The following is a 21669-nucleotide window of genomic DNA, read 5'->3' as shown; positions in this document are numbered from 1 at the left end:
AAAAAAATCCTCCTCATGAGTGATGGACCAAAGCATGTACATCTCTAGGCAATGAGGGCAGTTAAAATGGAACAAGAGAGGTGTGGAAAAAGACAGGCAGTGAAAAGCACAAGTGCAGATGATGTCTTGACTGGAAAAATAATGCATGAAAGTGTGGAGCAGTATTCTGCCACAAACCAACCCAATTAAAGAGGAACCATGGGCTGTACATATTAAACTGGCCTTTGCAGTCTTCTGCTTGTAGGTCAGTATTCCCAGTCTGCAAATCCTGTATATGTTCTCTGATAATCTTTGATGCACCCTACCTCTTCTGCATCCTTTCATGCTACAGAAGTGAATACAATTTAAATTCAGGATACAAACACAGTAAAAGCCAATCACAAATTTACATACAATAACCAAAGGTGGCACCAAACTAGAGGAGTATTAAAAACCATGAGAGACAACTCATTTTATGGCACTTGCTCTGATTGTGCCAGCTGCTCTACGGGCAATACTGAGGACAGCAATACACTTCCAGAGGTCATGATGTGGCAGAAACTCAGGCTCAGCAACTCTTACACAAACTAGCACATGCCAAAACAGTGCAGAAAACACCTTCTGTGACTGAAGTGAAGCTCAAGAAATGTCCTCAGTCACTGTAATGCTACAAAGTTGTAAAAAGCCAAGCTTTGCAGCCAAAATACTCTTATGAATTATGCTAAGCAGCAATGCCCATGCTGTAGCCAGAGGTTGCTACTTCTGGCAGTAAAGCTGATTCTCTGATAACTGCTACACAAAAAAGGGGCCATATCTTTTCTGTTATGGAACCATTTCCTCCCCCAAGCCCTTGATTTCACTGCTACAAAATGAGGCAAGGGATGAAGTACCCCTTCACCCATGTCTCCTGCAATTGGGAAAAGCTCATGGCACTTAAACCCCTTGACAGGCAGGTGAAATCAGCGAAGCACCATTAATCCTCACAGCAATTAATTCAGTATGGAGCAAGCCCTGGACAGACACACACCCACCACTGCAAAGATTCAGAATGGCTCTGTGCTTTCACACTTGCACACAATGTGCACACCTACCTCAGATTTTAAAAAATCCAGTGAACTAATACAGGATGAACTAATACTGGGATGCTGAACCCCAACCCATGCAATGAAGGGTTTAAGTTGTGGAAGGGTTTGGATTTAATAATCCAACAGATTTTTGGCATAAAGTAACACCTTCTCTTTGAGAAAAATCCAATTTTTACAGAACATGGTCACAATAAAGATTGCATTCCTCCTCTAGACTTATTCCCAAAAAACCCCAGCCAATTCACAACCTGCCAGACATGAGCTATAATAATGGTGCTGATGATGATTTTGTTTTCTGCCCTCCCCACCAGTTTTTGTTTTCTCCCCTCCCCTACTAGTTATGAAACAGACTGAAAGACTGAAAGGGAATTTCAGCATCTTTAATTCAGAAAACAGAATGAACTAGAAATCTGAAAAAATAACTTGTGACTAATATGCAGATTTTATCAGCTTGTGGATCGGAAGCCACAGTTTGCTGGAAGTTGTCTCCTTTTCTGCTAATTTGCCTCAGATTAAAAAGGCACTTGTGTTCTCTCTCTAAGTGAATACTTCACCTCAATGTCTTTTGCAGCATATGCTCCAGCTTGCAGTTACTATTGATAGAATGGGAAAGAATGACAATTCTCAAGATTTCATAAAAATTCTTCTTGAACCCAATTCTGAGCTGCAAAATTTAATTTATAATTCAGATATTTACATTCAAACATCAGTCCTGAAACCTTCTCTTGCAACACTCCTTCCACAGATGGAATTAAATTTTAATAAAGGCTGCAATGGTGTGTGTTCAGACTGTGGCCACACCTGAGCCTGTCCTGAAAGGTGGTGATGACCATAAAAGAGTAGAAGTGCTCAGACTATTTTAGGCCAAATGTCCAGTGGGATATCTGAAAAACTGCTAATTTGGAGGAGGATAGACATGTGATTTTAGAGTGGGAAATGTGCTCTCTGGTCATTAGCTGAAATCCTGGGAATATCCACATGATGAGCAGAGGAAGCTGGTTTAGCTAGAGGGCAGAGACTGGGGAGCAAAGCCTCATAAGGGAAGAACAACCATGCTCTTTGTATCCAGCATTTTTTGAACCCACCAGCCCCAGTGCTGAGGCATCACAAGGTGAAGTCATCAATCATAATCTGTAAAAGGGGCAAAAACCTGCATCATACAGATTATTCCTGCAGGATCAGACTGTCTCAGGATCAAACCACAGGTTTGTGCAGCAGTCACATCCTTGGTTTTCTCCTTCCTAAAAACCACACATCTCAGAGGGTCTGTGACAGGAGGGACATGCCCTGACAGACCTCTACCCCTACTTCAGGTGTCAGTGCAGCACTGGAAGTTTGGAGGAGAAACCACAGGAGATGATGCATCTGGAACCTGCTCTGTTCCTTCCCTCTGACCCCACAGCCACACCACAGGAGATGAGAGGTACGACAGGGAAAGAGCAGATGGGGCATTGCACTGCCCATTTCTCTGTGTTTCTACTGCTCTGATTGGAGATTCGTGAAGGCATTTCTATTAGAAAATGGTAACTATGCCAAGCTTTGATCCATCAGTGTACAACACAATACAGCTCTGATTTTCACGCTCTTAGGCATGCAATAAACTAAAGGCACCACAACTAGGAGGTGCATGCAGATAGCTATAGGAATGCCCTTGGTACAGTTGAGGACCACAACTATGAATTACACCTGGAAAGAAAATGTCCATTTCCTAGGTTTTTTTCCTAAAGCACCATGGTATGGATAGAGGCAGGTACAGGAGCTCACACAATCTTTTAGACAACATGACTAAAGCTAACAAAATATGTATGCCTTGGTAAGCAACATGATACTGTCAGCCAGTTAAGAGCACTGCAAATGAGAATATCTAACACAGAAAATGTATCCCTGAGGGGTGTGAAGATACATGAACTCCTTGATGCTATTCACAATCCATTATCAGCTACATAATGGCAGGCCATAATATCCAAATCCTCAGCATCAAAGATCAAAGTCACGATACACAGCCATAATCAATTTTAATTACAACAATCACCCTGTAAACAGGTCAGGAGCTAATTGGATCAATAACTGAATTCCCATCAAGTGCAATGAGCTGCACATTCAGCAGCCTATGGCTACAGAGTTTGTTCTCAGCATTATTGGGACAAGATAACTTTTAAATTGGCTGGGGCTGCAGATCCCAGCATTGCCAGCCCTCTGCATCCCAAAGGCTCACTGCAAAGGGCAAGTCTTTCAGAGTGGCTGCACAGAGCTATGTGCCCACCACAGAGGTCTTCATTATAATCAATATTTGAAGCATAAAACATTCAACAGCAGGATATTTTAACTCCTAAAACCAGTCAATTATGTTTGCTGAATTAGACTGTGTGATTGAGTTGGTGAGTGCAACGAAGGAATAAGAGTGAAACAAAAGCCCTGTTTAAAATAGGTCGCTCCTTTAGAAAATTTTGTAATTACACACTGCAAATACATTTGCATGTTCAATGAGGAGTACATGTTTCTTGTGATGAGAAAGCCTGGAAGAGCTTAATCAAAGCGTAGCTTATCAGCAAAGGCTAATTGGCTTCCATAGCACATCATCCATCAGAATCTAGCGTTAGTGCAAGCTTTGCCAACCATTAGTTGGCAGAAAATCCCAATTTATTTTGATAACAGAGGTCTTACCTCCAGGGGTTTCCATGACCACATAATCAGGTGGTGCATCAGTGGCCCATCCCATGCCCTCCAGTCAGCATCACCCAGTCAATCAACTCAACAGCCAGGGAAGATGGGAACCGACCATGATGCAGAGTAATTTGAGAAGAAAGGAAGGTACAAGGGTGATACATAATGAGTTGGAATCTTTTTCTTTTAAGAAAAAGTGCAAAATAGAAACTAATTAATAAACTGCCACGTTTAGGCAACCCAAATAGGGAAAATAATGATGGACTGAAGTTTTCCCTACAGCAAGCTGTCATCTCAGTGTCAACTGTAAGGCTGATTTCCCCAGCGTTATGCAAAGAAATGGCCCTTTCTTCATGTATTTAGACTTCATATTTCAGCTACTGAGTCTTCTTTACACTAAGTTGGGTTTGCAGGCAAGGAATAAACCCAAGCCTTCTATTCCTGGGCATGATCTGCCTATGCAAAAATCTGGAATTTCTTTAGGGAAGCACATTTTAGTACTTCCAGACTTGTATTTCCACCACCACAACACATGACTACAAATGACAAAATCTAAAGAAAGTCAGACCTTATGGAGGGCAGAGACTGAAGATTCATTTATTAATGTAACACTTCATCTGAAATCATCTTACATCTGTGTCACAGCTTGAAATTCTTATAATCAACCTAGTAGAAAGTATCAAGAGATGCTATTGGCTTGGTGCAAGACAACAGCAAGGAGATAGGACCAGAATTTATTGCCATACCAAACCTCGTATGCAGGAAACATTTTTGCCACTTCAATCCAGCGACTAATTCAAGGGTGAAGAATCAGGTCCTGCCAGCATCACCTGTAATCATCTTGTGGCTGTGTGCCACCAGGCCACAGCCAAACACTGCCTGTTTTGGAGTCTCACACAGCCATCAAAAAGGCAACGGGACAGCTCTGTGAGTATTACAGCTTCATCAGTACAGCACTTATTACTGAGAACCTGAGCTAATTAGCACTGCCTCGCTGGCAGCACACGTTGGGATCCAGCCCATCCCCTGCACATGGCCCTGCCTGGTGCTGGGTTGGTCCCTACAGCTCGCCCAGAGCTGGCCAAGGATTGCCGGGGTGACATGCGGCACATGCCCCGATTGCGCTCGCCATTCACATCACCCAGCTACAAAACTCAACTACAATGGTTAAACACAAGCAAAACAACCTCATTTTGGGCTTCAGAAGACCAACTGAGAGTCCTCTCACCATCTATAAACCCAAGAGCCAGACCTGGGCGATTAGGGCCGCGTGTTTCCTAGGTGATAAGCCTTTCATTTTTCTGAAAGACATTTGAAATAGAGCATAGGAAGATTAATCCTCCCCAGAGAAGGGAGAGTTCACTGACTAATTTCTCTTGCATTTAGATGTAATAATTAGGCGTATTGATTCTTCTGCTTTGTTCTTTACCTTTATAATGAAATAATTAAGACAACTTCAAGGAAGTATTTGAAAGCTCATTTCACTTTGTCTTCTCAAACGTGGGCCACCTCACACTTAGGTGCACACTCAAAGGGAAAAGCAAAGGTGGACTCTTGCCTCATTTATCTCTGTAATTCATCAGGCATCAGCTTCAGGCAGCAAAGTGCTGCCTCAGGCTGCACTCCATTTGCTGCCTATCACGACTATGAACGGCAACACAAACGGGATCCATCTGGTGCAACCAGGACACACATTGCTCTGCTAAGCTCTCACAGCAGTTTGTTATCAAGGGAGACTGGAGAGAGGCTGACCCCCTCCAAGAATTACAAAGGAAAAGAAAGCAATACTTGTAATTCCCCCTGAAGAGCCTCATGGTAGCGTTCTTACAAAATATTGCTCAAATGTTATTTCCAGTTCAAATTTTTTTTAAGATTCTTGGAAGATAATGGTAAAGTGTCTACACTGAAGAGCACTCATGATCTCTCCAATCTCTCAGAGAGCAGCACAAGCAGGTTTTTCAAATACAAGTAGGACACTATCCATGAAGGACTCAATCTTTGCATCCACAGGAGGAAAACGTTAGACAAATGATTTGGGGGCTTCCTGGTGGTCCTCAGGGATGCAAAGCTTGGCTGAATGGATCAGGGCCTGAACAGTGTGCATTGTGCACATCTGCATGGATACTCAGGGAGTGCTGAAACTGGCACAATTATGAGAAGGATGAATGAAGATATTAAACATGCAAAAAGTTCTGAGAAAAGCCACTTAAATTGAAAAGGATTTTCTCATTTCTAATTCAACATTACTAATTCAGCTGATAAGAGTTCTCTGATCTCTCCAGCATGCCTCAGATTTAAACAATTTTAGGCATTTTTGTATTAAATAGCCTTTCAAATATTAATCTTGTAAAAACAGAGGGAAATGCATATGCATTTTAAAACACGCTTGCTTCGGAAATACCACTAAAACAAGCTGATACACAACCATGGTCTGGCAGCCCCTGAGGGGCAAAGGCAATGACCAAAAAGAAAGAGATCACTCCCCCAAAATGCAGATATGCCACCCTGGAATATGACACCACATGTGTTAGATGTGGATGAGTGCTCAGGTCCGAGGTAAGCACAGAACTTTCCAGAAGTTGGGCATTTATGGCAGACTGGGATTGAGCTCTGGAGTATCTTGGCCCAGAAGTGACATCACAGCCCTCTCCACATTTTGGTCTTCATGCAAAGCTCACCCAGACCCTCGTGGCTGATGCAGCTCTGGCACAGTGTGAGCTGTTAATGTTTAATAGGCATCTCCTGGAGCCAGTGGTCACTGTGACAGCAGGGAACCAATGTTTATGATTCAACACTTCAAACAGAAATCTTAGATGTGGCTACCTCTCAACAGGAGGAAACATCTGAAGAATGTGTTTTTCTGATATTTTTACTTCCTGAGAAATGAAGGGTGCTTTCTGTATGACTCACATCCATGTTTTTCACTTGTGGTATTTTTAAACTCTGAGATCCAGCACTGATTGGAATGCAAAAAGTGTGACTTTTCTCCCGTCCTACCCCAAAGGGCCTTTCAGCCAGGGACAGGTGACAGCAGGAACTGGGAGTAGGTCATCTCCAGGTTTACAATGGGGGTAGAAATCTTAAAAGAACCAGCTTTAGAATTTATGAATGTCAGCCATATGTGAAAGCTAAAAGGTTTGATGAAAAAGAAGCACACAGACTTCTTTCCTATGAGAAAGTAATGTGTACTTGAAAACAAACAGAAAAAGTCATCCAGAATAAGGGCTCCTTTCTCTCCTCTCCAGCCAAAAATATCTTTACAGTGTAGGTGAGAGCTATTTTTTTTTAATGCAGTTAATTAAATACATAATTCAAAGAAATATCATCATGACAAGTGATCCAATGCAGATTGTTTACATGAATTTCCTCTCTGCACATTCCTTCCCAAATTCTGCATGCTTATATTAGGGCATCATGGAGAAACCCCCTCCTGTCCTAGCTGCACCCAGACTGCAGACCTAAATTGTCCAGTCCTCAAAGAATCAAAAGATGCAAATACAAACACAACAAGCAATGATAAAAGAGTTTCAATGCTTTGACACTGCTCCCCAGAGTCCAGCTTCTCTTTCAGCCTGGAGAAGGCTGAAGGGCTCCTTGCTGGACCAAGGCTCACCATAAAATCCTGTTGGCTGGGCTAAAATGTCTTTAGCATCAGGCCAATGTAAATGCTGCCTTTCTTTAAGTACAGTTTAGTTCCTTTAAAACCCCATTCAAGAGACCTAAATGCCAGCCTCAAGCTCAGACACAAGTAAGCATTCAAAGGAAATTCACAGGCAAGGTTTTGCTCTGGGCAGAAAGATTTTGCAAATGGTTTCACAAAACTTTTTTTTCCTCCACAGCAGCAAAAAAAAGCAGAAGAAAGTTGAGGCAGAAGAACCACACAAGCAGTCAGAAAAACAATAAAACCTGAAAACTCAAAGGTAAGAAAGGGGTTTCTGCCTGGTCAGGGGAAAGGTGGCTGCAGACACTCAGAGGATGCAGGAGCACACCAGGCTCCTCTGCACTGCCAGTGTGAATAAAGGAGAATGAAGCACCTGAAGCAACTCCTTTTAAAAGGAATAACCTGCAAAGGACTGAAAACCTGACTAATGATTAAGATCAAAAGGGGTAACATCAACACAGAAACCTATTCAGTCTATACAAAAATGTCTCCAGCTCTCCAAGTGACAGGGAACACACTGTTTGCTTAGCAGCAACACAGAACTGTGCAAGATACAGAGTTTAAATACACTTCCATTCAGATAAGTTATCTCTTCCCCTCCCCACCAGCAGCTTTTAAAAAGATTCATCTTGAACTTACAGCACTGGAGGGTTTTTCTTCTCAGATTTTTAATTCACTGGCATCACAAAGACCTTTAGCAATTTACAGTGTGAAGAGCACTTTCTCCTCAGCTTGCCCTGCTTTGAGTCGGTTTGTACACTGTGGTTGCTTCATTACTTACATTGCATTACACAGGGGCAAATGCAGCAGGCACTGCTCTCTGCAGCAGATGTGCCCCAGGGCCAGCACCAGCCAGATGTTTCCCAGGGCGCCACATCAGGAGCAGGGCCTGGGCTGCTTTACCCCAGCTGCCCTCTTACCTTCCTTCTAGCCTGAAAGTGGCGTAAATCAGAGAAACTGCAGAGGACACGGCCACATCAGCAGGCTACACTAATCAGTGTGTTGCAATTAGCAAGATAAAAAAAAAAAAAAAAACCAAACCAACAAACCAAACAGAAAAAAAACAACAAACCACCAAGACAAACAGGTAAAAACCCCAAACCTATGGGAGACACCCAATTCTGTTGAACTGCAGAAGGAGCACTAGAGGAACCAGAATATATTAATATATTTCTTCCTGCCTCGTGCCATGATGGCCTCAGCTGTTTGTCCTCCTGTAAATCAGAGGAATTCAAGCCAGACTCCTCAAACCCTCGTGCCACACTCCCCCCATGTAGTTTTGGTGATAGTTGCATCGGGGTAGAGCAAAAAATTACAAGTTTAGCAGCTGTGACCAACCAATGCACAAAGTTTTTACCCTGCCACTGATTTACAGACCACAAAATGGCACCTGGGCCAGAAAATCCCATGGGTTTTCTTTAGACGTGTTCAAAGCAGAGCATTCCCACATCTTGTTGCCTGATTGCTGCTTCTGTGAGATGTCTCTTTTTCATAAGCACTTCCCATCTCTACGTGCTGTATGTTGGCTTTAAATATCACAGATAAATACAGGTGGTAAAAATCAGAATAGACTGCAAGAATCTCACCTCCCTCTTTGAAGGCACCTGTGCTTCCTTGGTGGGGCAGTGAGCTGCTGCAATGCCAGGAGGCCAGTCCATAGGAATACGTGACCACTATATGTGGCATGTAGAATCTGATTTTTCTGCATATCACCATATGGAACAGAATCTCAGCGGCATCAAACGTTTACCTAAACTCCATTAATGTCTTCTGCAAGCCAATATTTATAGCATACACACCAGTAGCTGCTGTCAGAGTGTGTATAAATGTTAAACTGAACTGTTAAAGAAACATAATGACAGATGTAGAGATGCTGAAGAGTGCAATCTATTCTAATTTATGATAATTTATTTCCATCATCTGGAGCCCTATTCAGAAGAGAAAGCTGAATGCATCCCAAAGCGCATCATGGGGTGGAGTGTAAAAATCCCCAGAAAAAAAAATAAATTCTCTTTTAAACGAAGCAAGAATACTCTTGTCCTAAAATCCAGGACATGCTTAGCAATCTCTCTGTGCAGAAGCAATACAGATGTGGGGTACTCAAGCCCTGCCTCTTGGCAGCCCAGTGACACACGGGTTTCAGTGCAATTTGGGAATAGCTGGGAACTGTTTGTCCCATGAAAGATGTCTGATCACTGCTGAGTCACTACTTTTGGGGGACTAAACTGCACAATGAACATTTATGAGCTCTGTCAGAGCCCCTCCAGCTGCACGAACAAACAACACTGCACCCATGGGTGGCCAGCACTAACGAGCACATGAATTTGAAGAGGGAAAGCCATTTTTAGAAATGAGTGAACTATGCCATGGTGAGCTACGTGGCAGAAAGAGCTTTTCCATTTGATTTCTCAGCAACACAAGCTGTGCTGGATCAGTTCTGCCACGAGACCCGAACTCCATCTCCTGTTGCTGTCATTCTGCTGTGAGAGGATGAAAAAAGGAGAAGGGAAAAAAAAAGCAGTGACAGCACTTGGTCCCTGCAGTGGGGACCACCACTGGGCCGTGGAGGACCACAGGCAAGGAGCTGATTTTCATGGCATCATCCCTGCCTGGGAAGCAGCAGTGGCAGGAGGCTCATACCCTGTGGCACAGCCAGCATCCCCTGCATATGTCAGCCCGCCGTGGAGCCAGCTCCTGCTGCCTGCCAGGGCCTCACAATCTGGACAGGCACAGATTTTGTGCTGGAACAGGCGCCCTCTGACAGAGCTGCCTGCCACGAGTGACAGGCTGCCACAGCAGCCCCGGGACCGCGCGGCCAGCGCAGCCAAACACGGGGGCTCAGGAACGCTGCTGCTCTGCTGAGTGGACTGGGCTGCCCCTGCACAGCTCTGAAAAACTCCACAGTCAGCCAGAAAAAGGGCCAGGCACACAATATATGCATGGACTACAGCACCAGCTTACACGTCAGATGACAATTTTCAATCAAAACAATTTTCTGCATTTTAGACTCACTTGTCTTTTCCCAAAAGAGTTGTCATCTCTCAAAAAAATCTTGACTTTTCTAAGTGCCAGGGCTAAGGGCTTGCAACATCTACCCTGGGAACACCACTGCTGTGCCTCCAGTGAGTCTGGGCTGGCCCCTCACCCTGTGCCTGCTCTGGAAATCAGGTGCCACAGCCAGACTAAACCATTCCAACGGGCAAAAGGTCCCATCACTGACTGCTCCAGAAAGACTGAGCCTGGGGCACCTCAGCAAGGCATGCAGAGGAGGAGAATACAACCATTTCTGTAGAACATATATCTTCACAGAAATATTTTATGTTGAAATATTGCAGTTTCTGTCACAAATATTCCTCCATTCATGATCTCACCAAAGTGCCAGTTTTCACAGGAAATTGAGATTAAGAATTATTTTTCCCTCAGGTAAATGAGATTTCTTTTCCCAAAGCAGCTCTACCGATGACTCCTTTTGATATAGCAACAACAGTTTCTTCCCTGACATTTTAGGTACAACCCAAATCACAAAGGACAAATACTCCACATGATCCTTAATCATCTGCCCCAGCCTATAATTCACAAGGAAACTCCTTCCAATACCTTTCCTGCTGCTCTGTGCCTGGCTGCAAGGAAAGCCAGCTGCCTGCCAAATGCTCCCAAACTGGGCACTTGGCTGGGATTAATCGATGGATGTGCCCAATGTACGACATACAGCATTGCTTCTGCTCTCTGACTGAAGAATCAAAGTTTATTAATTATTCCACCTGAAATTAAATTCCTTCCACAACAAAATCTACATTCTTGGCATCAACCCTCTCAATGAGTAATTCCATCAAGGAAACTCTTCTTGCAGCACCACTCACAGAAGATTAAAAAAAGGGAGTGAATATGCTTAGAGAGAAACTCTACTGAGCCATACTTGTGAGTAATCCCTCTGTCCGCATGCCCATGGGTCACCAGTTGGAAAAGGCAGCTTGCAATGCACTCAGCACTTGGCAGTGAGCAGCTTTTGCACTTTTATCCACCCTCAAATGCATCCTTGCATCTGCGTGGAAGATTAGAACAAAATGCTGCTACGACACAACAGCACACACCACGTGCATCAGCTCACCAAGATCAAAGGCACACAGCAGCAAAGAATTTAATTAAAATGTTAAAACTAAACAGGAAGGCATCCATTGTTTAATTTTTTGGCAGGCATCTCCTTTCAAACCAGGTCCTAGTTCCATTCCAGCACGCTGACTGCCCTCGGAGATGGCAATCAGGAGAGCCCTGCCGGATTTATCAGCCGCTGGATTTGGTGGTGGGGGAATCCCACGCTTGCTTTGGCTTTCAAGCACAATCCCTAAAAAAACACTAAGGGAAACTGAAACTCAGCTTCAAAGGATAATTATTGCTATAAACATATTCTGCAGTAATAAGCCAATTTCCTGTATCAAACCTAAGCCCCCTGGGCTGGGCACGAGATACACCCAAGAGCATCATTCTCCCCTACAGTCCAACAGGGAGGGACCTTGCCATGTTCAACCACTTCCAGACACCCTTCCCTCCATACAAGGGCTGTTTGTAAAAGATTGATGCAAAGAAGGGGTGTTCTGTGTGCAACGTGCCCTCTGTGTGGGGAAGAGCAGGGGTACACAATGATGTGGTTTTAGATTTGCATGCAGCTGGGGGCCTTGTTTGGTTTTGCTTTGAGCATACCTCCAGCACACAGCCAGGGAGAAGATAATTCTGAAAACAGTTCAAGCAATGCTCAAGTTTGCTTGTTCAATAACTGTAAGATATTTCTTGGCTTCCTGGGGTATTTTGGGCTGAATGCTTAAGGCAGCCATAGATCCTACCTCAGGGTGGCTGAACCAAGAAGCCAGATGTCTCCTTGGATTTTGGAAACCTAGAAAGGAAGATTTTGCTGCTACCTCTTTAAAACTATTTGGGATGCCAGGGAGGCTTTTCACCTAATATGAAGATTGTCAGATGCAGTGTCAAACATGGAGCCCCAATACAAGCACCCAACATGTGCATGACAAAGGATTTGAGCTGGGGCTTATCACTTCAAGCCAAAGATACTTTGGATTTGCATCACCTGAGAAATTACACAGGAGGACAGAGCATTAACATCAAGACTGAGGGCAAACACAAAAAACTTCTCTTTGAAATTCAAAGAGCTACTGTAGAGCTGTTACAATGAATTACTTCCTGATGTATCAATGATCTTGCTGATGTTTGGATGCATTTCATTTTGAAATCTTCTGGGCAGAATTTCACCCTCAATACTTCAGAGTTTTGAGTACTTCTAGTGAATATTCAGTCAGGCTGTTCACAGCAGGCACTGGTACTTCTCATAGAATAAAGATCAAGTTGACAGGTTGGGACTTTTGCAAGAGTCAAATCAGATTTATTTCTGACAGCAGGTCTGGGATTGTACACCTCTCCCCTGAAAATGGATAAAACTTCATTGAAATCTTCCTGCTTCAGTTTTTCTCCTGCTTCCTTAACACTACCTCCCTCCTGCACATTTTAGTGACTAGGATGGGGTCTTCTTATCAAAGTGGCTTCTCCAATCCAGCAAAAGCCCCTGTGTCATGGCCTGATCACTGAAAACATCCTCACCAACTTCTGCCTTGCAATGACCCTGCCAAACTGGGCTGAACATCTGCACCAGCACTTATCCAGGACCTGGAGCCCTCAGAGCAACCCACAGTGTTCATCCCAAGCCTCAGGCTGCACTTTCTGCTCCCCACAGGCTCTGCCTCTAACACAGCCTTCTCCCAGATGCTAAGGCCTCCTGGAAAAGGCACAGACAGAACAGCTTGCTCAGAGAAACACAATAATCTATCCATTAGAACATTGGGAAAAAAAGGAAAGGGCAATGAGCACATCACTTCAGCCTTTCCTGAGCCTTTTTTCTGGGCCATGCCCCTGCCCCTCTGCTTTAAGGGACAAAGCTGACATTCATCTTGTGAGACCTTTCTTCTTTGCTCTCAACACTGAGGTCCATAACATTTGCTTCATGCCACAGATGGCTGCTCATCTGGAAAACCCTCTCTCCTTAGGGGCCACACCAGTCTAATCCTCTGCTGATCCTTCTCCCCTGGCAGCGTTCTGAAAATACTTCACCACGGCAGAACCCAAGCTGTGCAGCACAAGACTGCTCCCTCCCACCACAACCAGCCTCTGAGCCTGACCCACAGGAGTTCTCCCCACTCCATCCATTCCAGCTTAGATTTGAGCACTTACAAATGAGTGTGAATGCCCCATCCAAAAATCTGGAGCATGCACTCATGGATGTGCCTGTATCCATACACTGCTAATGACACAACACTTAGTACTTTTGTTTACATAAAATATTCTTAGAGAATACTTTCTTACTTAAATAAATGTTCTATATCAAAGCCTTTCAATGACATAAATAATAACTACAATTATAGTAATTGGAATCCCCATCATTTTATGTGATTTAGGATTTTCCTTAAGAATGGGAAGCACTATTAGCTTTTTTAGCTGAGTGAAATATTCAGAATGGGAAAACAATGCTTTCAAACACAAACCCGGGAAGTCTCTATCATGGCCAGAAGATAAAACTGTGCAAATTAAAGCAAAAGCTTACAGTTTGCCTATATTCAGTATTCTTTTGCTTTTGCCAAAAAGCAAGCAAGCTGTCACCTTAGCAACAATGTCACACTTTGCAGCACATATGCCACTTTGAACAAACACCTTAAACACAGCACCTCCACACTGTATATTCCTTTCTATAATGTTCTAAACAGCACTCTGCAGACCCCCCTGGGAGTAAAATCCATGAAGACCTCTCTGGCAGCTGCTGGGCTGGACAGACAGACAGCCAAGTGCTGTTTTCCACACTGCACCCCAGGCCCACACTAAGAAGCATTTTTACTCAGTGCCCAAGGGGAAAGCTGAGCTTGCAGAGGTGCAGCTTTGTCTTCCACAGCCAGCCCTGTGCAGAGCCCAGCGTCACCTGCTGTCTGCCTCTCCTCTTTCCCTGCTCAGGACAAGGTCCTCTCCCCTGGAGCAGAGCAGAGAACTTCACCAAGCAACATCTCCTGCCTCTTGGGACCACACACAGTGCCATGAATGCGGGTTAAACCTGAGACCTGAGCATCCAAATGATAAAAAGGGTTTTATCAGAAGCATCTCCAAGCCTGTCCTCTCCCAACTGCAACATCTGAATCCAGAGATGTCAACATGCAGGGCTTTTACCCGGAGCTCCAATTATGCAGATGCTGATTTACAGGAGTGATGACTGAAACATCGCCCTCATAAAAATTGTCAAGGAGACTTTAACTGTGTTTGTCTAATAGCAGAACCCTCTATCTCCACACATCTTATTGCTAGTTTGAAAGTCAGATCATTTTTGTTCTTTTCATAGAAACCTGGTTTGCATATATAATCAAATTTAGCATTAATGAATCTCTTTTCTCATCTTCTATTCCTAATGCTTCAAACAGCCACACTCGGATAAGAGCAGCCATTGAAATGCCTTACCATGAGATTTTACCAGTTTCTCCCAGGAACTTCCACAGCAGCAGCATGTAACTCCAAAAAGTTCTGCTCCTGGAGCCCTGTCTCAACCATATGTGCTAATTCTACATCATTTATTTTATACCAGGTTGCACTCTGGGCTGCTTGAGAAACATCAGGATTTAAAAGAACTATTAGCTGACCTTTTAAAACCAGCTCTTCCGTGATCACAACGTGGTCCTAAAATGGAAAATTGCAGGCATTTTCCAGATGAAAGATGTCATTTATTTGCAATGTGGTCAGGCACTGCTGACCTTTTCTCTTCCCCTGTATCAGCATTTGTACCATTTTAACAGCAACTTGCTGATAAGCACACAGTTCTCATTTTCCAGCCAGATATGCATGCAGATAATGATGGATGTGAACAGCAAAGCAGTCAGCTCTCTGCAGACTGCATAAAACATGGGACCACAAGGCAGATGTCCTGTTCTTCCAGTTGCATTCTGGGTTTTCAGTCTTTAGAGCTCCCATCTTTTTCTGCTACCTTGATCTAAAACCATAACTTTTATCAAAGCCAGAGGTCTCAGAATCATGAGACTCCCAGCAGCTGAGACTTTTAAGACCACAAGGTAGGACACCATGTAGGCACTGCTAGTGCTTCTGCTGCCTTCATGCCAGTCCCACTGGCAGAGTGGCTCCCACATCTGCCTTCAGTGGGACTACAAAAACTTCTCAGATCCTTCCTATTGCACACCTGATGTCTAACAACAAAATCCACTAACTGGGCTCTTCCCAATAAAAATAACTGGTCTGACAGTGTTCCCTGCCTACAAATTACCCCAGTAAATGCTCAGAAGTTGCAGGCCCAAAGCCAATGACAAATGGAGCCTGTTCCTAGGACTCAGGTCTCCTGGATGTTCACATCTTGTTGGTTCATCGTGGCAATTTTTGCCTGCCCAGAGCTGCAGTGTATTTTGCATGCATTATGCTAAGCTGCCTATAAGAAATCATCCAATTAATGACAGCTTACAGAGAAGGGTTAGTTACACGGTAATTACCTTTCTAATATTAAAATACCATAGAAATGGATTTACATTTTTTGATTTAGTGGCACATGTTTTACTGACCTGACACTGCACATACGAGACCATTGAGGCAGCAACTGGGACCCAGTTAACAAGAACACCTAAGTACTTACATCCCCAGGCAGACATCAAAAGACTTGACAATACATTTTTAACATGTGTATGTGCTTCTTACACATCAAGATGCATGGGCCCAGCACTAAATGCAGCATCTGATCCTGGCTTTGTATGAGCAAAATCACCAGGCAATAAGAAATACTTTTTTTTTTTTAAGGCTTTTCTTTCAATAGCTGGGTAGAGAAGATCAAACACTCAACTCTTCCACCCTGCACCCAAGAGGAGCATTAAGCTTCAGCAAGATAAACCTGCTCCACCAACTAAGTATCTGCCCATACCAGAGTAGCCAGCAGCTTTCTGGTTAAGCAAAAACCAAACACATATATGCAAATGTGGTGAAGAGTCTCAAGGAACTATAAAACGTCTCAGGCCCATAATACACTGGACAGAGCAAACTACTAATCACACATGCTTCATGCAAGCATTACCTTCTTGTTTCTTTCCCATTTATTTTCAGCATCTCAAGATATCTAGGCTTTTCTAGGGCACACTTGAAAGCACGCAGCTACTTATGTCCATTCATATGCATGCAAATATAATCCAACAAAAGCACTCCACGGCCAGATGAGCAATCAGCACTAGGACAAAAGACAAGACTTATTATCAGTCTTTCAAGATTCAGCTTCCCTCTGCCTTCTGAACACACATCTGTGTGCAAGGCAAGAGGGGCTAACCCTTTCAGAATCTATACCATCAAAGCAAGCTTGACTCTTGCCAGGCAGGCAACAGCCTGGCCTTTCTCCTGGCTCACCAGTCAAGTGATCACAGCGTGATGCAAGGAAGGAAAGCAAAGTTAGCTCAGTCCATGAGCACCACACACAGATTTTCTTCAAACAATCTTCAGCCAATTCCCCCCAGAGATTTGTTGTCCAAATGCTTTGGAACATCCCATGGAGATGCTCATGAGCAGTGATGAAAGCCAGTCGTGCAAGGCCTGCAGTGTATTTTTTCTTTGCATAAATGCAAGAAATAAAACAGCTCAGACACATTTGAGTTCGCTGAACATCCTAACACTCACTTCCAAGTTGTCCTATTAAGAAAATGCATAGTATCCACAAGATTTGTCCTGCAACATAAATGATTCACAAGTGCCCTGATAAAAGCTGCACTGGCTTACACAAAGTTGCAGCCTGGCCTTTGTCCCAAAAATACCCCCTGCCCATAGCAACCCAGACACAGCTGCAAGTTGGTGGAGATGGGAGCTCACAGCAAGGTATTTTAAAACACCAGCCTATAGATAACCATCAGGGCAATCACAGCATCTCCCAACTGGCACAACGGTGGAATTTCTGCATCCCTGCTATTTATGGAGGAGCACAGGGAAAGACACTGTGGACAGCGCTGCAGATCTTGTTACTTTATGGGAAACTGAACAAGTGTCAGGTTGCTTTGGGTTTGCAGAAGGAAAGTTGTTTGTTGCAATTGACAATGTAATTAAACATACACACCCACACACCCCACCACCACCCATGCACCTCCACAGCCTAGGGATACAAAGTTTCCATTTTTACAAAAATGTTTTTGCCAGTAACAGCCTGAGTACAGCAGGTAGCCCCTATACCAATCATATTGCCTTGCTTTCCTAACTTAATTTCCTCTTCCAGGGCTCCAGAGAGGCAGCAAGTGCAAAGCAAATAGACCAAAAGTGACAAACTTGCTTGTCTTGCTCGCTTTTTGCAGACCCAAATAAAAGCAGTCTAAACACATCCAGAGAGTCACAGGACTGAAATTAATCCAGGGAGATGAATGAAGGTGTTTCTTCTCTTTCTTCCTTCCTTATTCATTATTGTCAGGTGCACGTATAGGAGAGTTATTTTTCAGATGAAGTTGTAACAGTGTTTGTGTGTAGTGCCACAGTGGATTATCTGAGAAATAAGCTTCAGAAGAACATTCTTCTCATGCAAAGATCTGTGGAGTAACAGCCACAGAGGGACTAAAGATGAGCAAGAACAAATACAGCTTTTAAACAGTTCTTCCCCGCCCCCAGCACATGCCATGAGTTGACTCAAAGCTGGAAACACCCAGGCCTCACCCAGTGCAGCTGTGTGCATTTTTCCAAGTTCAGATTTGTGATCCACATGCTTTATTTCCAAGGTAGAGTTCAAAAAATGCAACTCTTGCATAATTGCTACAAGTTGATTTCTTGGTTTCTTTTCTTTCTCTTAACCTTTCCCAGGCCTGAGCCAATGTTGTTTCTTAATGGTTTCTAAATGCAATTTCTTGCCTGAAAATAAGATTACAGTGTACATGGCAAATACAAATGAAAACATATTACAGGGCTATGAATATTCAGAAGAATCAGCCTTATCTCAGCAGCTTCTCTCTGGGTGTTAGGTGACCATCAAAGTAGGAAATTGAGAAGGTCAGATAAGGTCCCTGCTCCTCAAGACAGAAGTCCATGTCTGAGCCAGATTACAGGTAAACTGGAATCTGCACACCTAAAGATTAATTCTGCAACAGTTACAGTTTCACATCTGAGAAACCCACAGCCACTTCAGTTTCTTCCAGACCCACAAATCTGTGCACCCACCAACACAAAAACTTCAGCAGCAGAGGTTCAGGAATAAGGACGTGGTCACCCCAGAGTCACTGTGAGCCACCCCAAACAACAAGAGTGAGGATTCAAGGCTGGACTGCATGGACAAGCTGAGGACATTTTCAGCCTGCACCACCTCCACCCTACCAGCCTTTCTGAGGAACTCCCACAGCTCTGCCATCTGTGCTGCAGCACCACAGAGCCTCCCCCCAGGCACGAGAGCCACCCAACGCCCAGCATCGCTGCGTCACCAGCTGGGCTATGAACTTTATTCCTTTGCAGATGCAATCTAGGACTCAAGTGGGAGGTGTTAAGGGGTGTAATTTGACTGTTCTGATCAAGTGCAAGAAGGTCTATGAGGCTGCTGGGGGGCATGGAGAGGACACAGAACATTGACTGGAGCATTTGATCTTTTAAGGTTTAAAATTATGGCTGGGCTGATAAAAGGAGTCTGAGGGAGAAGTGGACAATTAGCTGGGATTCCAAATGGTAGAGAGAGGTGGACAGCAGTTTGGAGGCATGGTGAGAAGAGAAGAAAGATGGGAGAATAAGATTAATTGAATAGAGATGGAATTCCAGTAATCCAAAAAGCCTTTCAAGTATATTTAAAAAAAAAAATAAGGACTTCCACACTCTGAAATACCATAAACTCAACTGTGCTTAATTCTACTTACACATACACATCAAATGGAGAGAAAGTAATTTCTCAGATCATCTTAAATGTTACCACACTCTGCACCCTTTTCCTCTACTCCCTTGCTGCCAAGGGCTGGCCCACTCAGGCCGTGTCAGGAGCTCCATTTCCACACAGCCGCGTGTGCGTGTTGTGTACACACACAGGCAACGTGCACTTGCAGCAGCCAGAGGAGCTCTACTGGTGGCTTCCAACCGTGACAAAGACAGCTTTTATATCTGGCTGTTGGAAGAAGTTACAGACCCAGGAAAGTGCCAAGAGAAGAGTTCCCACTCGCTGTCCCAAGGATGCCAACACACTGGCTGGGGCGAGGACAATTTTCTCGATGGCACAGCCCCTGTCCATCAGCCCAGAGTCCTTCCCAGAAGGGCTCGCTTCCCAAGCTCCATCAGACATAGCCTCATCAGGCAGACAGCCAAAAGACCACGGTCCCAGCAGCTATTTGCCATAGAACAGCTTTGCTCTCCTTTCTTCTGCCCTGCAGTGAGTGCTGTGGAGCGGCTGAAGCACCCTCGGACCAGCGCCTGGAGCTCAGCCCCTGGATGTCCTGACTTCTCCTTGAGGCAGGAGCTGCAGTGCTGGGTGGGTTTGTAGAGCTCTGGGCAAAGAGCACACGGGACCTTGTCCATCCACTGCTTGTGCAGGTGACCCCACTCTGAGGCCACCCTGTCCCAGGCCATGGCACCACCACATCACCATCAGCCAACTCCACAGGATCTGATGCTTCAAGGTGCTCAGCGGGGAAGAGGAGCTACTTCTGGTGAGCAGGGACAGAGTCTGGGGTGAGCAGCTGCCCCCAGCACACCAAAACATCCCCTCAGAGGCACCCTGGTCCGGGCTGCACGTTGCAGGTGCCAGCATGTGGATAAACACACCCGCACGGGGATGCGCCCCCCAAAATACACGCCTTACATAATTCCCCAGCCAGTCGGCGTTAGGGGAATGTGATTAATCCTCCATGACATGTTCTGAACTTTCCGTTCAGAGAGGCTCTCTGCTCCCGCAGACCTACCGGCGATGGATGTCATTTGACCTGCAGACTTCACTACGAATGAGCATCAGAGCAACACACAGTGACATTGTTCCGCACACCAATTATCTGCCTCCTTCCTCGCTCGGCCCAGAGACAAGTTTGCTAAATGCATAACGAGGATTTTATTTTCCTCGTTGTTTTTTTTTTTTTTTTTTTTAATTCGTTTCCAGCCAGCACTCGGATTGGGGAAGCGGGGGGTCACCCACAAACCCAGCCCGCCCCAGCGCTGTAGGACGCGAATCCCCGGCCCCTCGCCCCGTGTCCCCGTCCCTCACCCGGCCCAGCTCCCACCTGTTCCGCCGTGCGCGCACTTTGGCGACAGCCCCCCCGCAACCCCTCCGAGCGCGGCACTCACCCACTCGAGCACCCTGAGGAAGGCCAGCGGCTCCTTCACCACGCGGAAAGTGCCCGCGGAGGCGAGCTGCGGGCAGAGAGAGGGGTCAGCACCGCGCCCGCTCCGCGCTCCCCGCGGCGCAGCGCAGCCCGCCCCCCGCCCGCGGCGCTCCGCGTACCTGGTCCACCGCCTCCATGGCGCCGCAGCCCCGCGGAGCGGAGCCGAGCGGAGCCCAGCGGAGCCTCCCGCCGCCGCCAGCCGGGATGCGCGGCGCTGCCCCCGCGCAGGCCGGGCGGAGCAGCCGGGCGGGGCCCGCGCCCCCCGCGCCGCCCCGCGGAGCCGCCCCGGCCCCGGCCCCCGCCCGCTGCCCCCGCCGGGCCGCCCCGGCCGCCGCCGCTCCCGCACTTTTTATAGCGCCGTGCTCCTTCTGGGAATTAGCGGGGTGTTTTTTTGTTGTTGTTGTTTTGTTTTTTAAATTTTTATTCCTGGCAGGAAGGAGAAGGAAGGCGTCGGGAAAAATAAAATTGAAATAAAAAAGAAATAGAGAGAAAAAACCGAACTGCCTCCTCAGCGCGCGCACAGAAACTATTAATATTTGAGGGGATGGCGCCCGCTGCCCTGCGCCTTCCGTCCCCTCAGCCCCTCCCGGGACGGACTCGCTCCTTTCCCCCGTGGCCGCAGGGCTGCAGCTCTGTGCTCTCAGCCCTCGCTCCCTCCTGCTTTCTCGAGCATTTCCTTGACAGCAGAACAGCGTTTTCTGCCTCATTTCCCAGCAGAGCCTTAACAATTCCAACGCATCCCGGGTGGCACAGCCCGGCAGGAGCGGAGCTTCCCCGTGTCCATCCACGCTCACCGACAGCATTTCTAGCTCCTTGTGACATTTAAACGGCACTGCGAGGGGTTTGCGATGGAGCAAATCCCTGCCCCAGTAAGGGCTCGGGACACAAACCCATCAACCAGTTTAAGAGCACAACAGCCTCTAGATTGAGACCCCGAGTCTGCAAA

The 21669-nt window shown here is 45.6% G+C and overlaps 1 protein-coding gene across 1 annotated transcript in view; it reads right to left on the bottom strand.

The window, feature by feature from the left end:
• The window catches only part of SYNPR (synaptoporin), a 97250-nt gene extending 76346 nt beyond the window's left edge, over nucleotides 1-20904 (bottom strand). Inside the window, exons 1-2 of the mRNA XM_084214760.1 lie at nucleotides 20843-20904; nucleotides 20686-20751 (exon numbers count right to left, since the gene is read on the bottom strand). Coding sequence (XP_084070886.1) covers nucleotides 20686-20751; nucleotides 20843-20860 — 84 coding nt within the window. The 5' untranslated portion in view covers nucleotides 20861-20904. The remainder of the gene's footprint in view (nucleotides 1-20685; nucleotides 20752-20842) is intronic.
• Between the last annotated feature and the right edge of the window lie 765 nt (nucleotides 20905-21669).

Source organism: Fringilla coelebs (genome assembly GCF_963513975.1).
Source record: "Fringilla coelebs genome assembly, chromosome: 13".
NCBI lineage: Eukaryota > Metazoa > Chordata > Aves > Passeriformes > Fringillidae > Fringilla > Fringilla coelebs.
Note: the sequence above shows the minus strand (reverse complement) of the source record. Positions and strands in the feature narration are given on the sequence as shown.